The sequence below is a fragment of the Cricetulus griseus genome, chromosome 2 (genome assembly GCF_003668045.3).
Source record: "Cricetulus griseus strain 17A/GY chromosome 2, alternate assembly CriGri-PICRH-1.0, whole genome shotgun sequence".
Classification (NCBI taxonomy): Eukaryota; Metazoa; Chordata; class Mammalia; order Rodentia; family Cricetidae; genus Cricetulus; species Cricetulus griseus.
In genome coordinates, this window is record NC_048595.1 from 200,938,592 (window position 1) to 200,965,417 (window position 26,826).

General features: G+C 37.7%; 1 protein-coding gene across 13 annotated transcripts in view; it reads right to left on the reverse strand.

The window, feature by feature from the left end:
* Positions 1-26,826, reverse strand: part of LOC100756474 (ankyrin repeat and KH domain-containing protein 1) — a 115,046-nt gene that overhangs the window by 78,496 nt on the left and 9,724 nt on the right. For all 13 annotated transcript variants that reach the window (XR_003482295.2, XM_027400792.2, XM_027400786.2 and 10 more), the window contains exons 2-7: positions 21,591-21,741; positions 17,979-18,135; positions 13,063-13,210; positions 11,251-11,398; positions 4,632-4,865; positions 2,512-2,606 (exon numbers count right to left, since the gene is read on the reverse strand). Coding sequence is in view for 12 of the 13 variants with exons in the window: in XM_027400792.2 (XP_027256593.1) it covers positions 2,512-2,606; positions 4,632-4,865; positions 11,251-11,398; positions 13,063-13,210; positions 17,979-18,135; positions 21,591-21,741 (933 nt within the window). In the remaining variant the exon portion in view is untranslated. The remainder of the gene's footprint in view (positions 1-2,511; positions 2,607-4,631; positions 4,866-11,250; positions 11,399-13,062; positions 13,211-17,978; positions 18,136-21,590; positions 21,742-26,826) is intronic.

Sequence of the window (26,826 nt, forward strand, 5' to 3'; positions counted from 1 at the left end):
TGTCATGCATGCTACCATATTCCTGCCATGATGATAATGTACTAACCCTCTGAAACTATAATTAAGCCCCTAATTAAAAGCTTTCTTTCGTAAGAGTTACCTTGGTCATGGTATCTGTTTACAGTAATAGAACAGTGACTACAACACTTAATTTCTGAGCCATCTCTCCAGGCTCTCAGTCCTCAATTTTAAATTCTTGACTTCAAGGGCTCAGTACATGGGCTGCTCTTCCAGAGATTCTGAGTTCGATTCCCAGCCACCACATGGGGGCTCATAACTACCTATAATGAGATATGGTGCCCTCTTCTGGTGTACAGGCATATGTGCAGGCAGAACACTGTATAATATCTCTTTAAATTCTTGACTTCAAAAATTGTATTTGCTTTAATACTTGTTTTAAGCATATGAAGTCAAATGTTACATCATTCTAATTTCAAAAACAATCACACTATCACTAATAAGTAAATTTGGGTGGCTGGAGAGATGGCTGGTGGATTGAGAGTACTGGATGCTCTTTCCAGTGGACCTGGGTTCGATTTTCAGCACTCCCATGACAGCTGACAACTGGCATACATGCAGTTACAGAGACAAGTGCCAGTAGAACATATACATGTAAAACAAATAAACCTGGAAGAAAAAACACCTCACAAATTATCCATTCAATAAATGAATGGGTCAGGCTGGAGAGATGGCTCAGCGGTTAAGAGCACTGACTGTTCTTCCAGAGGTCCTGAGTTCAATTCCCAGCAACCACGTGGTGGCTCACAACCACCTTAAATGAGATCTGGTGCCCTCTGCTGGCATGCAGGCAGAAGACTATACAAAATAAATAAATAAAATCTTAAAAAAAAAAAAAAAAAAAAGCCCAAGAAACTTAAAAAAAAAATAAAATAAAATAAATGAATGGGTCAATGAACTGAGTATCTGTTTCTCAATAGAACCTTCCATCATTGGGTTTTGAGGACCCAATTTAGGACATTCAGTTTGTGTGTCAAGTTTTTACATGATGAACCAACTCACTGGCCTTCTTTATAGCATTTTAATGTGAAAATATAAGGCCAGGCGTTGGTGGCTCACGCCTTTATTCCCAGCACTTGGGGAGGCAGAGGCAGGCGTATCTCTGTGAGTTTGAGGCCAGCCTGGTCTCCAGAGCAAGTGCCAGGATAGGCTCCAAAGCTACACAGAGAAACCCTGTCTTGAAAAACCAGTGTGTGTGTGTGTGTGTGTGTGTGTGTGTGTGTGTGTGTGTGTGTGTGTGTGTACATACATACATTGGGGGGGGATGATAGCTTACAACCTGTAATCCCAGCACTCATGAAACTGAGACATGGAGGATCATAGTAAGTTGCAAACAGCTAGCTTCAGCTTCAGACCAATGTGGGCTAATGTGAAGCCAATAAGAAAACAAAACAAAACAACAGATAGACATGTTGGAAATATGTCTAACATCTCAAAAATTAAGAGTTTTATTAATATCTTTGGGACAGAGTTCAGCAGAGCTGAGCACTGCTGCTCTTCCAAATGATCCAGATTTGATTCTTAAGACCCATACTCCAGTTCCAGAGAATGACAGCTTTTTCTGAGCTCTATGGGCACTGCACACACATGGTACACAGACATACATGCAGGAAGCATATCCATACATATAAAAATAAAAAAAGAGCTGTTTGGTGCCTTTAACCCAGTACTTGGGAGGCAGAGGCAAGCAGATCCCTGTGACTTCAAGGCCAGCGTGGTCTACAAAGTGAGCTCCAGGACAGCAAGTGCTACACAAAGAAACCCTGTCTCGAAAAACAAAACAAAACAAACCTTAAAAACATTACAGTAAGATTACTAGATGCTATCACCCTCTAAAAGTCCATATATTAAAGCATTATTTGTTTTCTACTTAGAATTCAGTTAAAAATACAAGCCAAACATTAACAATTTTTAGAGACTAGACTCAGTTAAAGTGATTGCCATGTAAACATAAGGACGTGAGTTTGGGCACCAGAACCCATAGTAAAAAAATTCAAAAAAGAAAAAAAAAAAAAAAAAAAAAAAAAGAATAAAACTAGGTGTGTTGGTATATAATAGTGAAGTGGACATATTCAGATTACTAAATCTCAAAGCCAGCCTACCTATTCTACTTAGGTGGTTCCAGGCTAGTGAGAGACCCTGCCTTTACAAGTAAGGTGGATGGAGTATACAGAGAAATAGGATCCCAAGGTTGTCTGTCCTTGGGGCTTCTAAAGGCATATGTACCTGCACACACACACACACACACACACACACACACACACACATATACCCACACCCAAGAAACAACAACAATAGCAATAATAATTCTCAGGCAAACACATGAATTTTTTCCCACAAAATTTCAAGTGATCAGAGGGAGAGGGGACTTACATGTGAAACAAGCCTGTTCCCTAACTTGAATTAATAATAATAATAATAATAATAATAATAATAATAATAATAATAATAAAAAGAGAATAAAAAAATTTCAAGTGATCACAATTAAATTACCATGCAAGCCTCCATTAAGGCAGTGTGCATCTCATCAGTTTTATGCTCTTGATCTGCACCAGCTTCAAGCAGAAATCGAACCATATCCAAATGGCCTTAAAAATAAGGTTAAAAAATTGACTATCAGTTAAATGTAAGAGTATTAAATCAAAGAATTTTATTTTCAAATGTCTATCTATAATCTATTGTTTTAATTTGAATTTAATAAATCAATGACAGTCTTACAAAGTCAACTGAAAACAAGTAGATGCATTCTCCATAGGTCATCTAAGTTATAAAGACTGACTTTCTAAAGCAAATATTTCTGGCTAAATAATCATGCATGTTCTCTGATTTAATTTATACAAACTATCAAAACACTGGAATCAAACAGAAAGCCAGGTAAAGTTTACTGGAACATATTTTCTAGAAAACACCTTTAAAATCAGCATAACCTCACTGTGACAATGAAAAGACACAGAAAAGCAACTCCTTTTAAAAATAATTCCAATCCTCTTGATACATTTAAGAAAAAAAAAAAAAAAAAAAAAAAAAAAAAAAAAAAAAAAAAAAAAAAACAACTTAATAGTCAATGAGAAAAATACCAACATTCCAATGTAAAATAGGTAAAGGATATAAAATGGTAATTCAAAAGATACATCAATAGATATTAAGCTGATAGAAGAGATATTAAATGAGACACCATTATTTTAGCTACCAAAATGGCAAAGAGTGAAGAGAATGATAATGCCTACTACTGGAGAAAGTGAAAGGTGGGTAAAGGAGTTCTCATGTGACCAAGTGGGGTCTGAGACACCAAGAAAACTGGCCCAACCTTTTTAGTAGGCAATTTGGAAGTATGTATCAAAAGTCTTAGAATGTCCATACACTTTGACCCAGCAATTTTACTTCCGGAATTTATTCTAAGGAAATAACCAGAGATTAGGCAAAAAAAAAAAGCTCTGCACAAGCATGTTATCACAGTGTTTTTAAATAATAGTTAATTATTAAATAACTGTAATAATTAGTGTCCAACGATATGAAATTATGGTGTATCCATTTCATGTATTTGGCAGAGATTGTGATTTCCCTACTCAACATCCATTCTTGAGAGAGAGAGTTTTACCTATATGGCGGCTTGCCTAACTCTTAAGACTATTTTCTAGCCTTCCTTGTAGCAGAGGGGAGCCAGTGGAATGCAGTGAGAGTTACAAAGTGAAGTTTCTAGAAAGACTTCTTAAAAGGAACTTACTAAATGGGAAGGCAATTGCTACATTGCTTTTACCCTCTTCATCCTAAAGTATGTACTGTTGGGCACTAGCTGCCTCCTGGACTATAGATAACATTGAGGACAGAAACTATATACTAGGATGTACAATAGAAAAATAACACTCTTGGATCTTGATGACAAAATTGAATTGCAATACTAGCACAAGACAGTTTATGCTTAGGTTTCACTTCTGTACAAATCATATTGTGTTTTGTGGTATATGCAGGTAACCAATCTAGAAAATCTAACTAAAATACTATGTGATCATCAAAAAATATGTTACAAGAACATTTATTGAGATAAGTATATATTCATGACATACTACTAAATAAACAGACAATAAAACTTAAATTATTTTATTGCACAAATAAACTTATTTAAAAATACATTGGACATATACTAAGATACTTTTCACATGCTTTTTCCGCTTTACATGGTAATATTACAAGCCATTTAATTTTTTCTTTGTGCTACAATCATTCTCAGGTTTTCTACTGTGTATCAGTAGATCTGTGTATAATTATTTAATGGAAAACTCATATAGAACAAGGGATATTAAATAATGGAAATTCTTAGATATATAAGTTGTTTGGTTGACAACACAGATAAATGAGTTAAAATAATAATTATATATATACATATATACACATATATATAGATATACATATATATGGATAGTACAGAAAACACAGGCTAAAATAGGCTTTCTAATGTATACTATAACAAGTAAGTTTACACCATAAGGAAAAAAAAAATCAAGTCAATAATACTCAGGTAAAGAAGGAAAATACAAGTTAACCCAAATACTCAATGCTCGAACATTTGAAGTTGTTATGAGAACAATTATAAATATTCTGATATTAAAAAGTACCTTTGTAGCAGGCAAGTGTTAGAGCACTTTCTTTGAACTCATTAGAATGAGTGTTGATGCCTGCACCATGATCTAGAAGAACTCTGGCAACTTCCACATGACCAGCACTGGCTGCTTCCATTAGGGGCGTGTGTCCATTTTCATTATGGTCTTCTATATTTGCACCCTCATTAAGCAGCACTTTTACAATGTCAATAAAACCTCCAGCACAGGCATAAGTTAGTGCAGTATTCCCTAACAAAGAACAAAAAAAGTACAAAATTATGAAATAGGTGTCATGCTACTGTTTTAGTTATCTCTCTCCAATTCCAATTGACATAAAGCATAACTACTATCTCAAGTTGTATGTTTTGTTTGTTGTTTTTGTAAGTGCTAGAGATTCAACCCCGTGTCTCACACATGCTAGACAAACATGTTCTTGATATACTACTAAATAAAATAAACAGACTATAAAATTTAAATTATTTTATTGCACAAATATGTATATCTTAAAAACACTTATTTAAAAATATACTGAACATATACTAAGATACTATTTACATGCTTTTTCCCCCTTACATGGTAATATTACAGGCCATTTAGATTTTTCTTTGTTACAACCATTCTCAGGTTTTCTACTGTGTATCAGTAGATCTGTGTATAATTATTTAATGGAAAAATCATAGTTGTGAGACCAAAAGTGGGCGCTGAGACTGGAACCCTGGTCCTCTTTAGAAATCTTTTAATAGTGACAGAACTAATCTAAAATTAGATTGCATGAATTCCACGCTACGAGTCATCTCAATAATGTTTGTTTATTTTTGAGATGGCCCAGCTTTGCAACCTAGGCTTGCCTTAAATTCCCTGACCCCCTTGTCTAAGCCAGAACTACATACAGGTTTAACCACCTAGTTTGTTTGTTTGCTTGTTTTTTCTTTCCTTTTTCCCAAAAAGGGAATAGCTATATTTGTGTTGGGCCTCAATGGTGAGCAGGTGCCTGTAAAAGGATATCTAGTGCCAAGCAAAAAGCACCTAAACCAGGTGAGAAGAATGCTGAGCACCTCCCCAGATGAAGCTGAAGTGCTCTGTCTCTCCAAGACTGGACTGCTTTAGAGTGCAGAAGGAAATTCCTTGGAACCTTTTTAAAAAATTATATGTAATGGGGTGTTGGAGAGATGGCTCAGTGTTAAGAGGACTGGCTGTTCTTTCAGAGGACCCAGGTTCAATTCCCAGCACCCACATAGTAGCTCACAACTGTCTATAACTCCAATTCCAGAGAATCTGGCATCCACGCAAGCAAAACACCAATGCCATAAAAAGAGAAAAAGAAAAAATTATATTTAGTTATGAGTATCATATGTAAGAGAGTATAGGTATACATGTGCATTGGTGTGCATGCATGTAGAAGCCAGAAGTCAAATTCCAGGAGCTGTTCTTTTTCCATCTTTCTGTGGATTTCAAAGATCAACTTGGGTCATCGGGCTTGAATAGCAAGTGCTTTTATCAGCTGAGCCATCTAATCAGCCCAGAAACTATATTTCTAATAATCACTCTAAATAATTCTGGCATACAATAGGAGGTATAGTCTATTGAAAAAGTAAACAAATTCAGGGCTGAAGAGATGGCTCACTGGTTAAAATCATGAAATTGGACAGGCAGTGGTGGTGCACGCCTTTAGTCCTAGGACTTGGAAGGCAGAGGCAGTGGAATCTTTGGATCTTTGAGTTGCAGGCCAGGCTAGTCTACAGGGTAAGTCCCAGGACTACACAGAGAAAAAACAAAAATCAAAAACAAAACAAAACAACATGAAATTAGAGTTTAGGTTACCACACCCACATAAGCCAGACATCCTGCACGTGCCTTGAACACTAGCTCTGAGAGGAGTGAAGACAGGTTGCTGGCTGCTGGCCTACTCAAGAAAATAGAGTCCCAAGTCAGGTAGAGACCTTGCCTCAAAGAAATAGGCAGTGGAATAGGAGAATACCTGATGTCCTCTACTGGCCTCCATGTATGCATGCAAGAGCATGCAAAATCAATCAATCAATCAATTTAAAAAATAATTGATTAGGAATTTACTTATGGGAAGATAAATCAAATTTTCTATTTTTTCAATTAAATATGAGTTAAGATCATGAGTGGAAATGGGAGGGCAAGAGTAAGGTATTTTCATTAGCCATTTATAGGGTATACTAAAATTCCATTGGCACATACCTACTGCCTGATACACAGCCAGGCCTCTTTCTACATCCCAGCACTCAGGACGCAGAGGCAGGTGGATCTGAGTTCAAAACCAGCTTAGTCTAAATTGTGAATTTCAGGCCAGCCAAGGCTACATAGTGAGACCCTGTCTCAAAGCCTCTAACCCCAAATAAGCAAAATAAAAATAAAATTCTAAAATCTTATTCAAAATTAACTATTTTCTTTTAATACTGTGTACCTTAGAATATTTAACATTTTATTTTTCTCCCATTTTTAAAATTTAAATTAGAAACAAGATTGTTTTACATGTCAATCCCAGTTCCCTCTCCCTCCCCTCCTCCCCTGACCCCCACTAACACACTACCTATCCCAACATTTTATTTCTATCCATTGATTTTTTTAAAAAACGTTTTTAACAGATCCAACAAAAACACAATTCATTGCTTTGGATATATTTTCCTCTAGACATAGATCCTCCCAGAACAAGACTTACAGATGGTTGAGAGCCACCTGACATGGGGTTGGGAAATAATCTTGGGTCCTCTGTAACAGCAGTAATTTGATCTTAAAAGACATACCATCTCTCCAGACCTGAGACAAATATCTTACATTCACAATATAACCCAACAAGATGGGTATACATTCCTCTCAGTTTTAATACCTTCAAAAGAAATACTTTTTTTTCAAGACGGGGTTTCTCTGTATAGCTTTGAAGCCTGTCCTGGAATTGGCTCTGTAGACCAGGCTGGCCTCGAACTCACATATATTTGTCTACCTCTGCCTCCCAAGTGCTGGGATTAATGTATAGCCTTGTAGAAGTATATCTGTCACTGAGGTGGACTTTGAAGTCTTCTGCATTCCCAGGCTTCTTTCTGTCCCCTGCTTGGGGATCAACATGTGAGCTTGCAGCTATTCTGGTCACTTTGCTCTGTCATTGTGGACTCTAACCTTCTGAAGTTGTAAGCCCAATTAAACGATTTCTTTCATAAGTTGCCTTGGTCATAGCATTTTATCACAGCAATAGAAACCCTAACTAATACAGAAGTTGGTATCAGAGATTGGGCTATTGATGTGACCATGTGGTTTTTGGGAGGAATGTAAGAGTTTGAGACCTTGGACTAGAAAAGCAGTTAAATGCTGTAAGCAGAGCTTACTGGACCATTCTAGTAGGAATTTAGAAGACAGTAGTGTTGAGAATGAGGACTATGGAAGTCTGGCTTAAGAGGTTTCAGAGAAAAACAATATTAATAACTGGGCTAGAGAGCATTCTTGTGATGTTTTGGCTAAGAATGTGGCAGCTTTCTGCTCTTATCCTAAGAATTTGTCTGAGGCTAAATTAACAAATAACAGAAAATTTCTTTGTCAGAGATTTTGAAGACAGTGTAGTATTGACTCTGTGCGTGGTTATTAATAATCGCTCTTATGTAGGGCTATAATGAAAAAGGAGTAAGAGGGACAAAACTAAATAGAAATTAAACAGTTTGGGCTGGAGAGATGGCTCAGTGGTTAAGAGCACTGCCTGGGCTTCCAAAGGTCCTCAGTTCAATTCCCAGCAACCACATGGTTGGTCACAACCATCTGTAATGAAATCTGGTGCCCTTTTCTGGCCTGCAGGGACACATGCAGGCAGAACACTGTGTACATAGTAAATAAATAAATCTTAAAAAAAAAAAAAAAAAAGAAAGAAATTATACAGTTTGAAGAGAAAAAGAGCATGAGGAAATGTAATGTTGGAGTTAAGGAGAAATAGGTAAGGAGATCAAGGAAGACCCACCCAGTTAAGCTTCAAACTTACAAAAGGGCTAAGGAAATTTCTGTTCCTAGAAAACAATAACAAACAAAAGCTGCTGTATGATTTAAGGGGATCAGGCTCCAGTTCAAGCAGGCAGCTGAACTTAGCAGTGTTATCCATGTAGTTACTGTTTTAGAAGCATGAAGGATATAGGAGTAAAGGGATTATAGAATCTTCCTCCATGGTTAAAGAGAGCTGCTGGAGCCAGGCATGTAGCAAGTGGGGGGGTCCCTGTATGAATGAATGCCCTAAGGGCCTTCATAAAGCAGTCAAGGTGACAGCTGGATTGCATTGGTGTTCCCAAGATATTACAGGTACCTGAGCTATGGGTCTGCCAGGAAAGCTGCATACAGGGGGTGGAACTAGCCTAGGAAAAAGAACCATGTTGCATGCTGCAAAGCTGGAAGGGAAGAACCATCTAAGTCCTTTGATATTACACATGGAGCTACAGGATTTGGAGTTTGCCCTGCTTGCTTTCCATCTTTGTCTAGTATTTCCTCGTTGTGACCCATCCCTCCCTTTTGTAATGGTAATGTATATTCTGTGCCATTGAATGTTGGAAGTATGTAATTTGCTTTCTGATTTTAAAGGGGGTTACAATTAAGAGATTGCCTTGAGCAGTGGTTCTCAAGCTTCCTAATGCTTTGACCCTTTAATATAGTTCCTCATGTTTTGGTGACCACCCCAACCACAGAATAATTTTCATTGCTACTTCATAAGTGTAATTTTGTTACTGTTATGAATTGTAATGTAAGTATCTGTGTTCTCCAATGGTACTAGACCACCCTGTGAAAGGGTCATCTGACTCTAAGGAGTTGCAACCCACAGGTTAAGAACCACTAGGCTTGTGTCTCAGAAGACAAAACAGTATTGATATTGGGACTATGACTATAAGGACTTTTAACGTTGTACTAAATGTATTTTGCATTATGCTATGACCACAAACCTATTTGGAGTCATGGAGCGAAAAACAGTGGTTTGAATGAGAATGTCCCCCATAGGGTTGCATGATTGGATATGTATGTGGTCCTCAGTTGGTGGAACTGTTTGGGAAGGATCAGGAGGTGTAGTCTTGGAGGAGTTATGACACTGGGGGACTGGCTTTATGGTTTCAAAAGATTTCTACCATTCCTGGTACTCATGTTCTCTGTCTCTCTCTCTCTCTGCTTGAAGATCAAGATGTAAGCTCCCCTTGGGCAGTAGTGGCATTTGTCTTTAACCCCAGCACTAAGGAGGCAGGCAGATTTCTGAGTTTGAAGCCAACCTGGTCTGCAGAGTGAGTTCCAGGACAGCCAGTTCTATTACACAGAGAAGCCTTGTCCTGGGGGGGGGGGGGGGTGAGCTCTTAGTTATTCTTGTGCCATGTCTTTGCTCCACCATTGCGAACTCTTATGCTTTCAAACTATAATCCCAGTTGAACTCAGGGTTTCATGTATGCTTGGCAAGTAGTCTTTAAAACTTCCTTTATAGCATTTAAAAAAGGAGGAGGGAGAAATAAGTTGGGGGAAGCAGCATTTTCTTACTAATAAATGTATTCATCATATCATAAAAGAAAAATCTGATATTGCAAACACAAAGTCAAAGGAGCTATACTTAAATGAGATAAAGAACTAGAGGAAATATAGTTCATAACTTTTTCTTTATACATTATATATCTCTGGGACAAAAGAAAAGGAACTATTTGTAGCAGAAAAACTATTCAACTTGACCAAATCGAACCTATACTGTTTTTGAGATGGTTTTATTACGCAGACTAGAACTGTCCTGGAAGACCCTATATATCCAACATGTGTTTCAAACACACAGCAATCATCCTGCCTCAGCTCTTAAATGCTAAGATTATGCACAAGTGCCACTATGCCTGGTTCAAGTTTATGTTAGATTTGTTGTTGTTGGAAATAGGACCTTTCTACCAACCCCAGACTATCCTTAAACTCAAGAAGCCCCCTACTTCAGCCTCCTGAGTGATAGGATTTCAGTTGGGCTGCATGGCTTAAAGACTTTTCAGTCAGGCATGGTGGTACATGCTATAATCCCAATACTCTTAAAGGTTGAAGAAAGAGGATTTTTGAGTGCAAGGGCCATCCTGGTCCACACACTGAGATCATAGTTCAACAAACTACAACAAAGACTTTTAAAGATATCAAAGTCAAGATTACTTTCAGAAGGTTTCCATTTATTTCCCCCAATAATATAATTTTTTAAAATTACATTTACTTGTTTTGTGTGTGCATGCCATGGCCTGAGTGTGAAATAAGAGGTCAACTTTCAAGAGCTGGTTCTCTCCTGCCATGTGCATCCTGAAAACTGAACTCAGGTTATTAAGCCTGGCAGCAGGTACCTTATTCACTGTGCCATCTCACCAATGCTCTAGCAATCAAATTTTTATTAATTATGTTATAATAAATTATATATTTTGGAGTGTCTTTTGTTTCTGTTTTTTTACTTTTGAGATAGGATTTCTCTATGTACCCTTTGCTGTCTTGGAACTTGCTGTATAGACCAGGCTGGCCTTGAATTCACAGAGATCCACCTGCCTCTGCCTCATGACTGCTGGGATTAAAGGCATGTGCCACCACTACCTGGCAGTCAATTTTAATATAATAAAAAAATTATGTCAATTTTTCTTTCATATCAATTTATACATACCTGTTGCTGACTGGGAGTTGACATCTGCATCATGAAGAAGTAATAATTTCACAATATCTAAATAACCTCCACTGGAAGCTGCCATCAGAGGAGTTATATCTCCTTTATTCCCTCTATCTTCAACATTAGCATGCATAGCTAGTAGTACCTTTAAAAACACACAAAGATGTTATTATTGCTTACTATTAATAGTACTTACAGAAAAAAATATTCAATCTGAGAAGATAACCTTTTGAGATAGTGATAAAAAAATAAGCAAAAATAATCACCTTTTAGGAAAATCCAATTTTTACTAGTCAGGATGACAGTTCAGATCACATATTTTCCTAATACCATTTGAGAGACAGTATCTCATGCATCTGAGTCTCAAACTAACTAGGAAGCCAAGGACAACCTTGAATCCCAAGTCCTCCTGTCTACACACCCCAGATGTTAGGATTATAGGCATGCACCACCACTCCTAGCTAGTACATGTTAATCTTTAAATAAAGATCTCATTAGCTATCCTATCATATGTATCTGCTCTTATAAAAGAATTTGTGCTGTTTGAGATTGTCTAGCAAGAGAGCAATAAAAATAGTTTATTTCCCAAGATTGTTCCATATAGAAGAAAAAAACATTAGAACCGGGATACTCTGAATGCAGTAGAAATAAACTTCTGCTTTCCCTTATAGCTTTAATTTTTTTGTTTGTTTGTTTTTTCATTGTTTTTTGAGACAGGGACTCACTATGTAACTCAGCCTGGCCATGAACTTGTTATTTGCTTGCCCTAGTCTTCCAAGTGCTAAAATTATAGGTGGGTGCCACCACCTTAACTATACATGTTTTTTTTTTTTTAAAATTATTAATTCTTTGTGTGTGAATAGGCATGCCATGATCACAGCACACAGGTAGAAGTCAGAGGACAACTTGTAGGAATTGGATCTCTCTCTTTTCACTACGTGGGCCTTAGTAATCAAACTCAAAGTCAGGTCCTTGGGCTTAGCACTAGGTGCTGAGCCATCTCACCTGACCAGTTATCTATTTTATTTTTAAAAATTTTGTGCGTACGGGTGTTTTGCCTGCCTGTGTGTTTGCACACCACATCCATGCACAGTACCTGTCGAGGCTATAAGGCATCATATCCTCTGGAATTGGAGTTACAGATGATTGTGAGCTGCCATGGGAGTGCTGGGTCCTCTTGAAGAGCAGTCAGTACTCTCACCCACTAAGCCATCTCTCAAGACCCAGCTATACACTATTTTTTTTTTTTTTTCCAAAATAAAGTTTCTCTGTGTAGCCCTGGCTGTCTTAGAACTCATTCTGTAGACCAGGCTAGTCTTGAACTCAGAGATCTACCTGCATTTACCTCCCAAGTACTGGGATTAAAAGTTTGTGCCACCACTGCCTGGTTTATATACTATTTTTAAAAGTTTAGAACTGAGGACATGGTTCAGTAGATGGTATTAACCAGGAAAACCTGAGAGCTGGAGTTCCCAGGACTTGAGAGGCAGATACATGAGATCTCCAGAGCAAACTGGCTAGCTAGAGGAACAAACTGGTAAACTCCAGGTTTACCAGGGTAAAAGACCCTATCTCAGTGAACAAAGTGGCCAGTAGTCAAGGAAGACAAACCTAATATCAGTTTCTGGCCTACACAAGCACCTCCACACATATTCAAATATACCCAAGCCCCTCTCTAATTTTAAACACTAACAATTATTTTGGGGCTGGGGCTGTAACTCAGGGTAAAGCATTTACCTCACATGCATAAGGCCCTGGATTTGATGATCCCCAGCACTACTAAAATTAATAAAGATTATTTCTGCTTACTTGTGCCAGTTCATAATACCCTGCTGAACAAGCCAAACATAGGAGGCTTTCTCCTTCTTCTGTGTGTTCATTTACACTTCTGCCTTCATCTAGCAATTTTCGAACAGCATTCACATCTCCATCTGAACAAGCTTCTGCCAGACTGCGACTAAAATCAAACATTACACACAAAGTTAACTGATGTAAAAAGACTCATGATCCTATGATACAAAATTACATCAAGTAGTTAGACACATATAAAAAATGCATTAAGATAAATTGACAGGATTTTATGTAAATTTTATGTACCAAGTATCCTATTTGTAAATGAGGATACACAAACTTCAACTAGGCAAAAACATGAATTTGAAAATAGCTATCATTTTTATTATTATAGATATGTTTTATGAGTTATAGACACTTGTTAGCTACCATATGAGTTCTAGAAACCAAACCCAAGTGCTCCTAATGCTAAGTCATCTCTCCTACCCTATTTTTATTTTTTAATAGTATATACAGTATGGGTTTCATTACCGGATTTTCATACATATTTTATTTCTGCTGATTCTCTTCTTTTCCTACACTGCTTCTCCAACCAACATCCCCAATAACTGCTGTTTTTGTCTTTAAAAATATTTCTGGTGCTGGGCGTTGATGGTGCACGCCTTTAATCCCAGCACTCAGGAGGCAGAGGCAGGTGGATCTCTGTGAGTTTGAGACCAGCCTGGTCTACAAGAGCTAGTTCCAGGACAGCCTCCAAAGCCACAGAGGAACCCTGTCTGGAAAACAAACAAACAAACAAAAAATATATATATTTCTGGTAAACATTTATATCTGATGTCAACTTCAAAAAACAGCAATCCTCAAAGCTAACAGACTCAAAGGCAACTAAAAGAATCACTGTTGGGTTTTAGAATCTAGAAGTAAAGTAACTTGTGTTTGTTTATTGATATGGGTCTAACGTAGTTCAGAAGGTGCCCAAACTCTATTATGTACTTCGGGGATTACACTCACATTCAACCAAACCTGGCTCTGGCATAGATTTTGACAGTCACAGAGTGACTGAGGGCCAGCAAGACAGCTGAGTGGGGAGAGGCAAGTGCTGCCATGCCTGACAATCCAAGTTCCAAACCTTACTAGCCCTCAGACTTTGTAACCTTAAGTTTATTAAACATGATTTTTAAAAAATGCACAATACTGGAGGTCCTAGAAGAATATTTGAGCAATATTTTTAAAAAGACAGGGTCGTCTACATAGCCCTGTAGTCTCGAATTCAAGAGTTTCACCTGCCTCAGCTTCCCAAGTGTGGGAATTAAAGGCATGCACTACTGTGTCATTCTAGAAATTTAGTATTTTGAAAATTTTATATAACCTCAATGTGAAAGAAATACCTTATCCAAAATCACATTTAGACAATAGACTCATATAACAACAGCAGCAGTGAAAACATCAGCACTAGCTCTGCAGTGGGTTCCTCAGCAGAGAAAACAGTAGGATCTTAGGGTGAATAATATATTACTTCTTTTTTAACATTTACTTAATTTTGTGTATATATACATGTGTACTTCAAACCTCTGCCACAGCATGAGTATGTGGAAGTCAAAGGACAACTCACATGAGTTTATTTTCTCCCTCCAGCATGTGGGTCCCAAGAATCAAACCCAGACAGTAAGACTTTTTACCACTTGAGTCATCTTTCTAGGCCAGAAACATTAATTTCAAATCTCAAATTATCAGCAAGAAAAGTCATTCTTCTGGTACAAGTTACATAATAGAATTATTTTTCAACAAAGGTAGGCATAAAGTAATCATTGTGGGGGTAGAAAGATGGCTCAGTGGTTAGGAGAACTTGCTGCTGCAGTTCATGCAGAAGACCTGGGTTCAGTTCACAACCATCTGTAGCTTCAATTACAAAGGACCTGACATTCTTCTGACTTCCACAAGCACACACATGCAGGTGATGAAAATATATACAAGCAGCAATGTATTCTCACACTTGATATAAAATATTTTTAAAATAATACTGTCATTATACATAAAATTTAGAGTGTTAGCCAGTTTGTTTAGAGTTTTGTTTTTCAGTTTTAAGTATTAAGAATAATTAAAAACGTAGCTGATATAGTACAAAGGACTACCTTTTTTTGTTGCTGTTTTCTGGTATGGATTGAAGCTTAGCTTTTCTCAAAGCATTAACTTATAGTAATCAAAATCTACAAATTAATCCAGAGTTTTTATTGACATCACATTTTTGGTTCTACTATTTGTGTTAACAAACACTGCTATAACAGACTGCATAAAAGCCACCAATGGTGAGTCCAATTACCTGGTCTATTGTTTTTGTTTGTTTGTTTTAAAATCGATTCTTTATTTAGGCAACAAGTTGTTTATATTCACTGCATTGTATGAAACATCACAATATCATAACTGGAAAGGTACTATCAGTACAAGGTTGGATCAGAGTGGACTGGTTAAACAATAAACCATTTTGCAATCTTCATTCCCCAGTGGCCTATTGTTTTTTGAGACAGGGTCTCATTATATGTCTCTGGCTGGCCTTGAATTCACAAAGTAGAGTAGATCAGGCTGGCCCTGAACTCACAGATCTGCTTGCCTCTGCCTCCTTAATGAGTCAGATTAACTGATCTTTTGCAAAGATACTATTTTTTTTCCTTTGTAAAAAAGTTATCTTTTGAGGCATTTGATGAACAATGTTTTAAAGGCTACCACCATACTGATTCCCAAAGATATTTTTGTACACGAACCTATGGCTTAAAGTTTTACCTTGGTAAAAAGAATTTCTGTAAAATAGCTAACTGAGCTTAGGAGTGGTGGGACACACCTTTAATCCCAGCTTTCAGGAGGTAGAGACAAGGGATCTCTATAAACTTGAAGCCAGCCTAGTCTACTGAGCAAGTTCCAGAATGGTAAGGGTTACATAGTAAAACCCTGTCTCAAAAAACAAGCAAATGCCGATCTTTTGCGAGCCATCCGGGTGGGTGAAAGACCCAAGCTAACATGGGGTTAGCTCGTTAAATTACAATAAAGCCTCATGCAGTTTGCATCAAAAACAAAAACAAAAACAAAAACAAGCAAATGCCGGGAGGAGGAGGTGGCACACACCTTTGATCCCAGCACTAGGGAAGCAGAGGCAGGCAGATCTCTGTGAGTTCGAGGCCAGCCTGATCTACAAGAGCTAGTTCCAGGACAGCCTCCAAAGCCACAGAGAAACCCTGTCTCAAAAGAACAAAAACAAAAACAAAAAAACAAGCAAACAAATAAAACAGGACCCATGAATTTACTTTACCTTTCTTTAAGACAGACTCGAATACTATAGTTCTTAAACTCACTATATAATCCAGGTTGGCCTTGAATTCATATCAGTCATATCATTTCAGTCTCACAAGTGCTGAGATTACAGTATGCCACATTGCCTAACTTAAATCCATGAAATACCCTATTAAAATGCAGAGTTTGATCCAGTACATCTGGGTTTGATTTTCTTTTTAAATTTACAACTTAAAGTTATGATGGGCAGTAGTGGTGCATGCCTTTAATCCGAGCATTCAGGAGGCAGAGGCAGAGGATCTCTGTGAGTTCGAGGCCAGCCTTGTCGACAGAGTGAGTGCCAAGACAGGCTCCAAAGCTACACAGAGAAACTCTGTCTCAGGGGAAAAAAAAACCAACTTCAAGTTATTTTGAAAGAGACTCTCTCATACAGCTCAAGTTGAGTTCAACTTCATTATGTGGCTATGGTTGGCCTTGGACTGCCAATCATCCTGCCTCTGCCTCTAGAGTGCTAAGTATTACAAACATATGCCACCACACATAGCCTAAGACTATGTACTTCAAACAAGTTCTGTTATATACTCATACTCTCCACAAACCATATTTAAACAACCAGCAACCACACTGTTGAGTAAGTAATCCATTTCATTTATGACTAAATAAGTAGTAAGGTTAGATTTACTGTAACTTATTTTGAAGTAGAAACTGGTCTTATTCAGTTTGGATTTCTCATATACTATAAATACCAAATACCCACAAAATATTTAATAGTGAATGCAAAGCTAGGGATGGTGGCTCACACTTCCGACATCAGCATTCAAGGAAGATAAGGCAGGACTGCTGAGAATTTAAGGGCTGCCTGGGCTACAGAGTGAGATCCTGTCTCAAAAACAAAACCAGTAACTAGCAGGGTAAGACATCTTTAATCCCAGAACTCAGGAGGCAGAGGTAGGTAGATCTCTGTGAGTTGAGTTTAGCCTGGTCTACTTAGCATATTCTAGGATATGTAAAGCACTCCAGACTAGCCAGGGCAACATAGTGTCAAAAAAAACAAAACATTTTCTGGTCCATGCAGTAGATTTGTGAGGGAGGGAGAGCATACTTGGAGTGAGCATACATACATGCAAACACTCATACACATAAAAATAAAAATACCTAAGGGCAAAAATAAATAAATAAATAAATAAATAAATAAATAAATAAATAAATAAATAAAAGCCAGGCATTGGTGGCACATGCTTTTAATCCCAGCACTCCAGAGGCAGAGGCAGGAGGATCTCTGTGAGTTTGAAGCCAACCTGGTCTACAGATCGAGTATGGCAGGCTCCAAAGCAATACAGAGAAACCCTGTCTCGAAAAACCAAAAAAAAAAAAAAAAAAGAAGAAGAAGCCAGGCATAGTGATACATGCCTTTAACCCCAGCACTTAAAAGAGGCAGGCACATCTCTGAATTTGAGGCTAGCCTGGTCTACACTGAGTTCTAGGGAAGCCAGGGCTATGTAGAGAGACTGTCTCAGAAAAAATGAATAAAAATATCATTTTTATATCTATATAGTATGTACATATTCATATCAACTTAAACTGTAACATCCTTCCAAATACCCACTTGGCTCATGTTTTTCAAGAAAACTAGCAAAGTATTGAATACATACGTGTCCACTTGTCCTGTACTATGTGTGTTCTCTGCTCTCATTCGTGTCAGTGCAGCAGCAGCTTCATCCAGGGCACAGCTAACTGAAGATGTCAGTCTCCGGAGTACTTCAGGATCTGCAAAAGCTTTACCATCGGCAGTTGACAACTTGCCAATTCCTTAGCAGGCAGTGCAGGGAAAGAAAAAGCAAAAAAAGTGTTGAAATTATATTTTAAGCACCATTACACATGCCAAAGAAACAACATATACCCCATAAATGAACCTGACAGCAAATAAATAAGGTTGAAGATTTCAGTTCTACCACTAACATCAAAGCCATAGCATAATCACCCATGTTTTAATATTTCCATCTTTACAATATACATATTAGCTTTTCCTATACCTAATTCTGAATTTGACTTAATATGATCCTGAGTAATAATTTCATTTGAAGAACTGTCATAGCAATAAAATCTCTACTACTTGCCCATTCTACTTTCAGTAGCAATGAAGGAGGGACCCTGTAATTTATCATAATAAACAATTCAACGTTTTCCCCCCTTTTGGTCAAATATCCACTTAACATCTTCTGGGGTAACATTTTAAATTGAGTCTGACAGATACCATAAATGAAAAACCAAATATGCAATACCCAATGACTTTATGTAATTTATAAATAGGTTCCATAATTTCCTTTATATCTTTTTTTCTAGTCATTAATAGATGACATTTAACTTTTCTTTCCTTTGTTAGGAAATGTTAAAAGGCTATTAACAATCTTTCTGACTCTCTAACAGTATAGTTTGAGGTTTTGGTTTCATTACTGTTATTACTATTTTTTTGTATATGTATGTGTGTGTATGAGAATATGTGTATGTAGTGTATGCACATGTGTGTATAGGTGCACATGCTTTTGTGTAGGCCAGAAGAGGATATCACATGTCTTGCTGTAGTACTCTATACCTAAGTCCTTCTAAACACAGTCTCTCACTGAACTAGTAGCTAGGCTGACAGCCGGCAAGCCCCAGGGAATCTACTCTCTGCTTCCCCCATAGCACTGGAGTTACAAGCCAGCCACACCTGACTTTTTATGTGGTTTGGGATCCAAATTAATGCCCTCATATTTGGCACAGCAAGAACTCTTATCCATGGAGACAGCTATCCAACACCATATATATATTTAAAGATACGGACTTGCTATATAGCCTAAGATGGTCTTGAACTTCTGATCATCTTGCCTTGAGTTCCTGAGTACTGAGATCATTCATGCTTACCACACACCTGGTTAGTAGTACTAGGAAGCTGAGCTAATTTACATGCTTTAAAACTTTTTGTTTTGAATTTTCAGCATGTTAACACTCTTTATTCCCCTGCTTTTTATATTGTCTCAGTTGGCCTCAAATGTAATACACAGCCAAAGCTGGCTCTGATCTCCTGATCCATCTGCCTCCAACTCACAACTGCTGGGATTATAGGTGTGTAACACAAGCCCAGCTAACAGCTAAGATAAAGTAAACATATGGCATTTAATGTGTAGCTAACTATTTTTTATTATTTTATTTACTTAAATTTATTAGAGACAAAGTCTCTCTTTGTAGTCCTGGTTATTTCTTTATTTGGGTTTTTCTTTTCGTGGGGGCGGGGTGAATGGGGAGGTGGGGGGGATGGGGGTGGGGGTCCTGGCTGCCCTGGAACTCAATATGTAGACCAGGTATGCTGGCCTCAAACTCAGAGATTACCTGTCACTGCCTCCTGAGTGCTGGGTGGGATTAAAGGCATGTGACACCATGCCTCTTACGAATTATTTTAAAAATAGAATATATTTGACCTGCTGTCAAGCCTGATGACCTGAGTTTAACTTCAGTGACCTACAAGGTAATAGGAGAAAACTAACTCCTGAAAGTTATCCTTTGACCTCTAAACTCATGATGTGGCACAGGTACATACATACATATGCACAAATAAAAAAGAAAAGCAAACATACATAATAAAAATTAAATAAGTAATTTTAAATGAACAGTAAATTTAAATTTATATATTAATTTCTCCAAAAAAACTGTTTTGAGATAGGCTCAATATGTAGCCAAGGCTAGCCTTCAATGCCTGATCCTTTTACCTTAGTCTCCCAGGGCTAGAAGCACAGGGATGAGCCACCAAATCAGTGAAAAAAATAAGAATTTCACTTTACAGGCCAGGGTGGCCACAGATTTGTAGTAATCTTTCTAGTTCAGCCTCCCAAGTGACAGAATTTAAGCATGTTCCACAACAGGTGGCTAGACTTCCTTCTTTTGTTTTGTTTTTGTGAGAAAAGCTCTTGTTTTGGAGGCTAAAATGGTCTTGAATTTGAGGAATTCTCTAGCTTCAGTGTCCCAGGTGTCCCAGGATTATATGCTTGTGCTACCACACCCTGCTCTAGATTTCTGTATTTTAGGGAAGATAAAAGGCTTTAATTGCAGTGCAATGGAAACTTTGTACAGTAAATAATGAGCAACTGTACATCATAAAATAATAAATAGGGGCTGGAAAGATGGCTCAGCAGTTAAGCTCAGTGGCTGCTCTTCCAGAGGACCCACGCTCAAGCACCCACATAGCAGCTCATGTTTGTCTACAATTCCAGTTCCAGGGCTTCTGAAACCCTCACACAGATACATGTAGGAGAAAAACATATTACGTATGCTTTGTTTCTTTTTTAAGTCTATAATTAGTAACTATGATCCATGTGCCCAGCTTCCCTTACACATGTGTACCACAAAACCCAGTGAGAAAACATGTTTATCATATATTTGGATCAATTTTTTGTGTGCATGGGTATTTTAGTTTTATGTATTTTGAGAGAACCATGTGGGTGCTGGGAATTGAACTCAGGTCCTCTAGAACAGCTGGTGCTCTTAACTGCTAAGACATGTATGTGAGACATGTCTCCAGCTCCTGAAATTTTTTTTTTTTTTGAGACAAAGTTTCATACTGTAGCTCCAGCTAGCTTGGAAATCACTATGTAGCCCAGGCTGTCCAGGGAAAAAAAAAAAAAAGATGCCCTACAGAGGGCTAGTATTATAGGTATGAGCCACCACATTAGGCCCATCACAGATTTTCTTTGCTGGCACTTCAAAACCAGTAGTTTGGCGTAGCCTGGTATATTTTAGTCTGTGCTCACTTAAAAATAAAAAAGCTATTTATAATTAAGGCAATCATTAATTAAAATAAGTAAAATATATTAGAATTCCCTGAATCAGTTCAAATACAGTAAAAATTTTATAAACTGCACTTAACTTCTGTTTTTCATGTACCTGATGCACTTGATAACTAAATATCTTTACTAACTTAAAAAAGAGTCAAAAAATTATTCACTGCATTTAACCAAGAATTTTTAAAATACAGTGTGAACTTTTTTTCGGAAATGAAAAAATTAACATCAAGAGATTGTAAATTTGATATGTCAAATATTCCTTAGATTATCTTATATGACCTACAAGAAAGACCTACACTTTTTGTTGTCATTGTAAGACAGGGTCTCTCCATGTAGCCCATGGTCCTACAGAGATCCTCCTGCCTCTGCCTCCCAAGTGCTAGGATTAAAGGGGTGTGCCACCACTCCTGGTAAGATCTACTTTTAAAGAGAAAAGCAATAGAGTACCTGCTGCTTCTAGCAATGCTTCCAGTCTTGCTTGGGTCTCTGGATCCACTGTGCGTAAATCAGCTCCTTCTGCTGTACTTGATAAGAATATCTCTGACGTTTTAAGGACTGGGTTATCCAAATCTTCTTGGTCCAAAATAAATGATTCAACCTGTTTATGAATAAAAAATGGAATAGTGATGAAGCTGATGCCAATATGACTATATTAACTATAATCTAAGTCAGTATTATTTGAAATTTAAATATAACCAGGTAATTATATAAATAAGAGTTATGAGGACAGAACTTTGAGGGAGCATTCTCTGTTAATCATCAAGCATGATGACAGGTATAACCCAGACACACTAAGTTTCTTGGAGAGCACTATATTTTTATGTTCCTAGCACAGAGCATAAAAATCTATATACACATGTGTTTTTCATGAAGCATATGCACATAACCTTTTAGGAATCTGTACACAGAACTGGATAGCAAAATAACAATCACACAAACACATACAGCTAGGCCTCCTAGTAAAGACCTGCAATCCTAGCTGCTCAAGAAGCTGAGGCAAGAAGATCAAAGTACAAGGTTTTACCTAGGCAACTTGGTAAGACCCTTGTCCTAAGTAAACAGAAAAAGGACTGGGGTGGGGGGTGGGGGACAGTGGATGGCTGAGAGTAAAAAAAAAAGTACTTGCTGCCAAACCTGGGATCTTAGTTTGATCATGGGAACCCACATTGTAGCAGAGAACTGAATTCTGCAACTTGTCCTCAGATCTCTATACTGATACCCATATGTGCACACACATATACAAATATAGATAAACAAATAAATGTAAGGGGGACTGGGTATGTATCTTATATAAGCACACTTGCCTAATGTGTACAACTCTAGGCTTAATCTCCAATACTGAAAAATAGATAATAGCATTACTAGGACATTATAAGACAATTGTCCTCTTTTCTAAATAACTTTTTCTGACTCTAAAAAAATGAGTCAGATTTAACCCAGTGCTGGATGTAGTGGTGCATGCCTAAGGATACATCATACTTAGCAGGCATTTGATGTGTATTTTGCTGAAATTAATAAACAGTATGAACAAAAATTTTAAAAATATACTTGGAACCCTCCATTTTTTTTAAAAGATTTTATTTATTTATTATGTATACAACATTCTGCTTCCATGTATATCTGCACATCAGAAGAGGGCACCAGATTTCATAACGGATGGTTGTGAGCCACCATGTTGTTGCTGGGAATTGAACTCAGGACCTATGGAAGAGCAGTCAGTGCTCTTAACCTCTGAGCCATCTCTCCAGCCCCCGGGACCCTCCATTTTTAAATCAAGTTAATTCTAATTCAATTTTTTAAAAATTAAGGTGCACAGCTGGGTGGTGACAGCCCACACCTTTAATCCTAGCACTTTGGAGGAAGAGGCAGGTGGATCTCTGTGAGTTTGAGGCCAGCCTGGTCTACAGATCGAGTTCCAGGACAGCATCCAAAGCAACACAAAGAAACCCTGTCTCAAATTAACAAAAACAGAAAACAAACAAAAAATTAAGGCGCACAGTTTTCTTAGAATTTATTAAGATTTATTTTTAATGATTTGTACGTGCATGTGGTTCTGTATGTTAACATGAGCACAGGTACGCTCAGAAAACAAAGACAAAGAAGCCATCAGATCCTCAGAACTAATCAGTGGTGGTTTTGAGCTACCTGACATGGATGGCTGGGCATCTAGCTAAGGTCCTCTGCAAGAGCAGTCTAACACAGCCTTAGCTACTGAGCCATCTTTTAGCCCACAATTAATATTAATATTTAGGTCTATTTTATTTTTTTCTATCTACTGTCTGTTTCCCATCTCATAAAGGTATAAAAATTGAAACTTTCAGTTATACTAATATGGTTTAAGACTAATAATAGTAAAATGATTTAAAAAAATCTTTCAATAACCAGTATCTAGTTCTTATATCTTATCTTACTCCTAGCATATATTCCTAAAAACAGGATTTTGGGGGGGGGCAGGTGGTGGCACATGCCTTTAATCCCAGCACTTGGAAAGCTGAGGCAGGTGGATCTCTGTGAGTTCAAGGCCATCCTGGTCTACAGAGTGAGTTCCAGGACAGCTAGGGCTGTTAAACAGAGAACCCCTGTCTTGAAAACCAAAACAAAACAAACAAACAAACAAACAAAAAACATTCTAGGATGGAAATATAGCTCAACATAAGAACACTTACTTGGCATGCTGAGGGCCCAGTAAAACCTCCCTCCAAAACAAACAAACAACAACAAAAAAAACCCAAACTAAAACATACGCATTATTTTGGTTATATACATACTACACTTAGCCATGTGGTCACACCATGCAAAGACAAGTGACATCACCTAAGAGCTCAAATACAAGTAAAAAAAATTGTATTGAGTAGACAGTTGAATATTAGCAACCACAAATTTCATTTTTGGTAGTCTTTACAAGCAAGGTGTGGTGGCATACCTGTTATCTCAGCACCTGGAAGGTAAAAGCAGGAGTTCAAGGATAGCCTTGGCTACACAATAAATTTGAGACCAAACCTGTATTACCCTGTCTCAAAAACAAACCAAAAAAAGAGTGGGGAGATCAAGATGACACAGTAAAGATGCTTACCATACAAACCTGGCAACCCAAGTTCAAACCCTAAAACTCATGCAGCAGGAGAAAAAAACCAACTTCCACACTTTGTCTTCTGTGACCTACACACACAGCCATATAAACTTAAAAAAAAAATCTCATTCACTCAAGAGATTGAGATAGGAAGATCATGAGGGCTGAAGTTAGCCAGCTATGCAGCACAATCTAGTCTCAGAAAAATTGGTTATAGCATGGTGCATACCTGTAGCTACTTGGGATGCTGATGTAGAATGAATGATCAAAGAGTCTGCAAGTTGCCTGGGCAACCAAGCAAGAACCCATCTCAAAAAAATAAAGTAAAATAAAATAGGCAGTAAATAAACATAAGCTTATCACTCCTCAGCCTACTGGCTAAAATTAAGTACATAGCTGGACATGGTGACACATGTCTTTAATCCCAGCACTCCAGAGACAGGAGCAGCAAATCTGGAGTTCAAGACCAGCCTGGTTACATAGTGAGTTCTAGGACAGATGGCTATGTAGACAGACCCTGTCTCAAACCCCCACCACCACCACCACCACCACAAAAGAGAAGCATACAACCAGATTTTAAAACTCAAAGATCTGAATCAGGTCAAATCCTGACTCTTGCTGGATGTGGGAGTTCACATCTATATCCTAGTCAGAAGCTAAGAAAGGAGATGTCAAGTTCAAGGCTAGCCTGGACTGTGGTATAGAAATCCTGCCTCAAAAAATTAACAAAAAAAGAAAGAAAAATCCTAGCACTATCATTAACTGAATGTAACTGTGTACGTTATATATTGTCTATTTCCTCATATGCAAATTAAGAACCATATAATTTTCCTTATATGGTACCTACAAGGTTTATTTTTAGAATATATAAGGAAGCATTTTAGTACAGTGGACAATGAGTCCTCAACATACCATAGGCACTACTGTGATTCTGGAAGTAAAAGCATATATTCCAGGACATACAATAGCCTGATGTTCAGAACTACAGCAATTTGGTAGGGCTCAAATATAAAAAGCAAATGGAGGTCAGTGAGGAATAGTCTAGAAAAATAATAAAAGCAAAATCCTAAATAATCTTGTATGCTATGAAAAATCTTTTTTTTTCTTCTTTTTTAGAACTATTCAACAGCACAGTCTAGCAGCAATCCTATTACCTCAACCTCCACAGTTCCACGACTACAAGTGTAAGCCACCAAGGCAGCTGAAATGAATAGTTTTGGTAAAAGAGAATTTACTCTGATGGCAAGGTAAAGATCTGGAGACACAAGATTAGAGGCAGACAGACAGCTATAGTACAGGTGAAAGACAGTTTCATTTATAGCAGAAGTGAGAACACAGAAAAAGGAATGAGTTAGATGTTAGAAGTTGCAGCAGTGTGAGCTATGAGGTCTCTGACTTGAATTAGGGCCCAAAGCCATGTATTTAATGTCCAGCACACACCCCCCCACACACACACAGAGGAAGAAGGGATGGGGTGGATGGAGGAAGGAAATAATCATTTCAGTTTTAGAACTGAAGAGGCTGAAATACAGAAAACAAGCAATAGATAGTTGGAATCTGGGAATGGTAGCAGACAGCTGTAATCCCAGCACGAATAAGGTTAAGGTATGAGAGTGTAAGACTAGCCTGAGATACACAAGGAGCACCAGGCCAGCCAAGGACTACACAGAAAAAATTTAAATAGCTTAAATAAGTGGGTATATCAGGCTGCTGATGTATGTATCTCAGTGTTAAAAAGTAGTATAATCCTGTAATCCCAGATACCTAGGAGATTGAGGCAAGAAATTCAAAGCCTGCTAGAACTGAGTTCAAAGCCAGCCTGAGCAATTTACAGAGACTTTTATCTCAAAAAATAAAAAGGAAAGAGGGCTTGAATCCTTAGCACCACAAAGAAAATGATAAAAAAAAAGAAAGAAAGACAACTGAGAGCCAGGCATCATTGCTCATGCCTATAATCTCAACACTTGGGGAAGCTGAAATAGAATTGCTGTAAATCCAGGGCAGCCTAGGCTACACTCACTGAGTTATAAAACAGCCTGGATAATACTACAGTATGAAATGGTATCTTAAAGAAAGAAAGAAAGAAAGAAAGAAAGAAAGAAAGAAAGAAAGAAAGAAAGAAAGGAAAAAACAAAGGCCAGACAGTGGTGGTGCACGCCTTTAATCCCAGCACTTGGGAGGCAGAGACAGGTGGATCTCTGTGAATTTGAGGCCAACATGGTCTACAAAGTGAGTTCCAGGACAGCCAGGGCTACATAGAAAAACCCTGTCTGGAGAAAAAAAAAAAAAAAAAAAAACTAGGAATATAGCTCATTCACAGAGCACTGTCCTGGAATGTACAAGACCCTAGGATTCACAATCCCCAGCATGGATGTTCAACCAACCAAAATTCATTTTAGTTAAAAAAAAATTTTTTTTGCTAGAGTGTGTATGCGTGTGTTTTCTGTGTCCCATAGTATGCACGTGCAAGTCAGAAGACAACTTGTGGGAATCAGTTCTCTCCTACTATATAGTTTCTAAAGATTGAACTCAAATCATCAAATTTGACAGCAAGTATTTTACCAGAATTCTTAAATAAGTAACCAAGGACTAAAACTTTTGTAAGACTTTTTC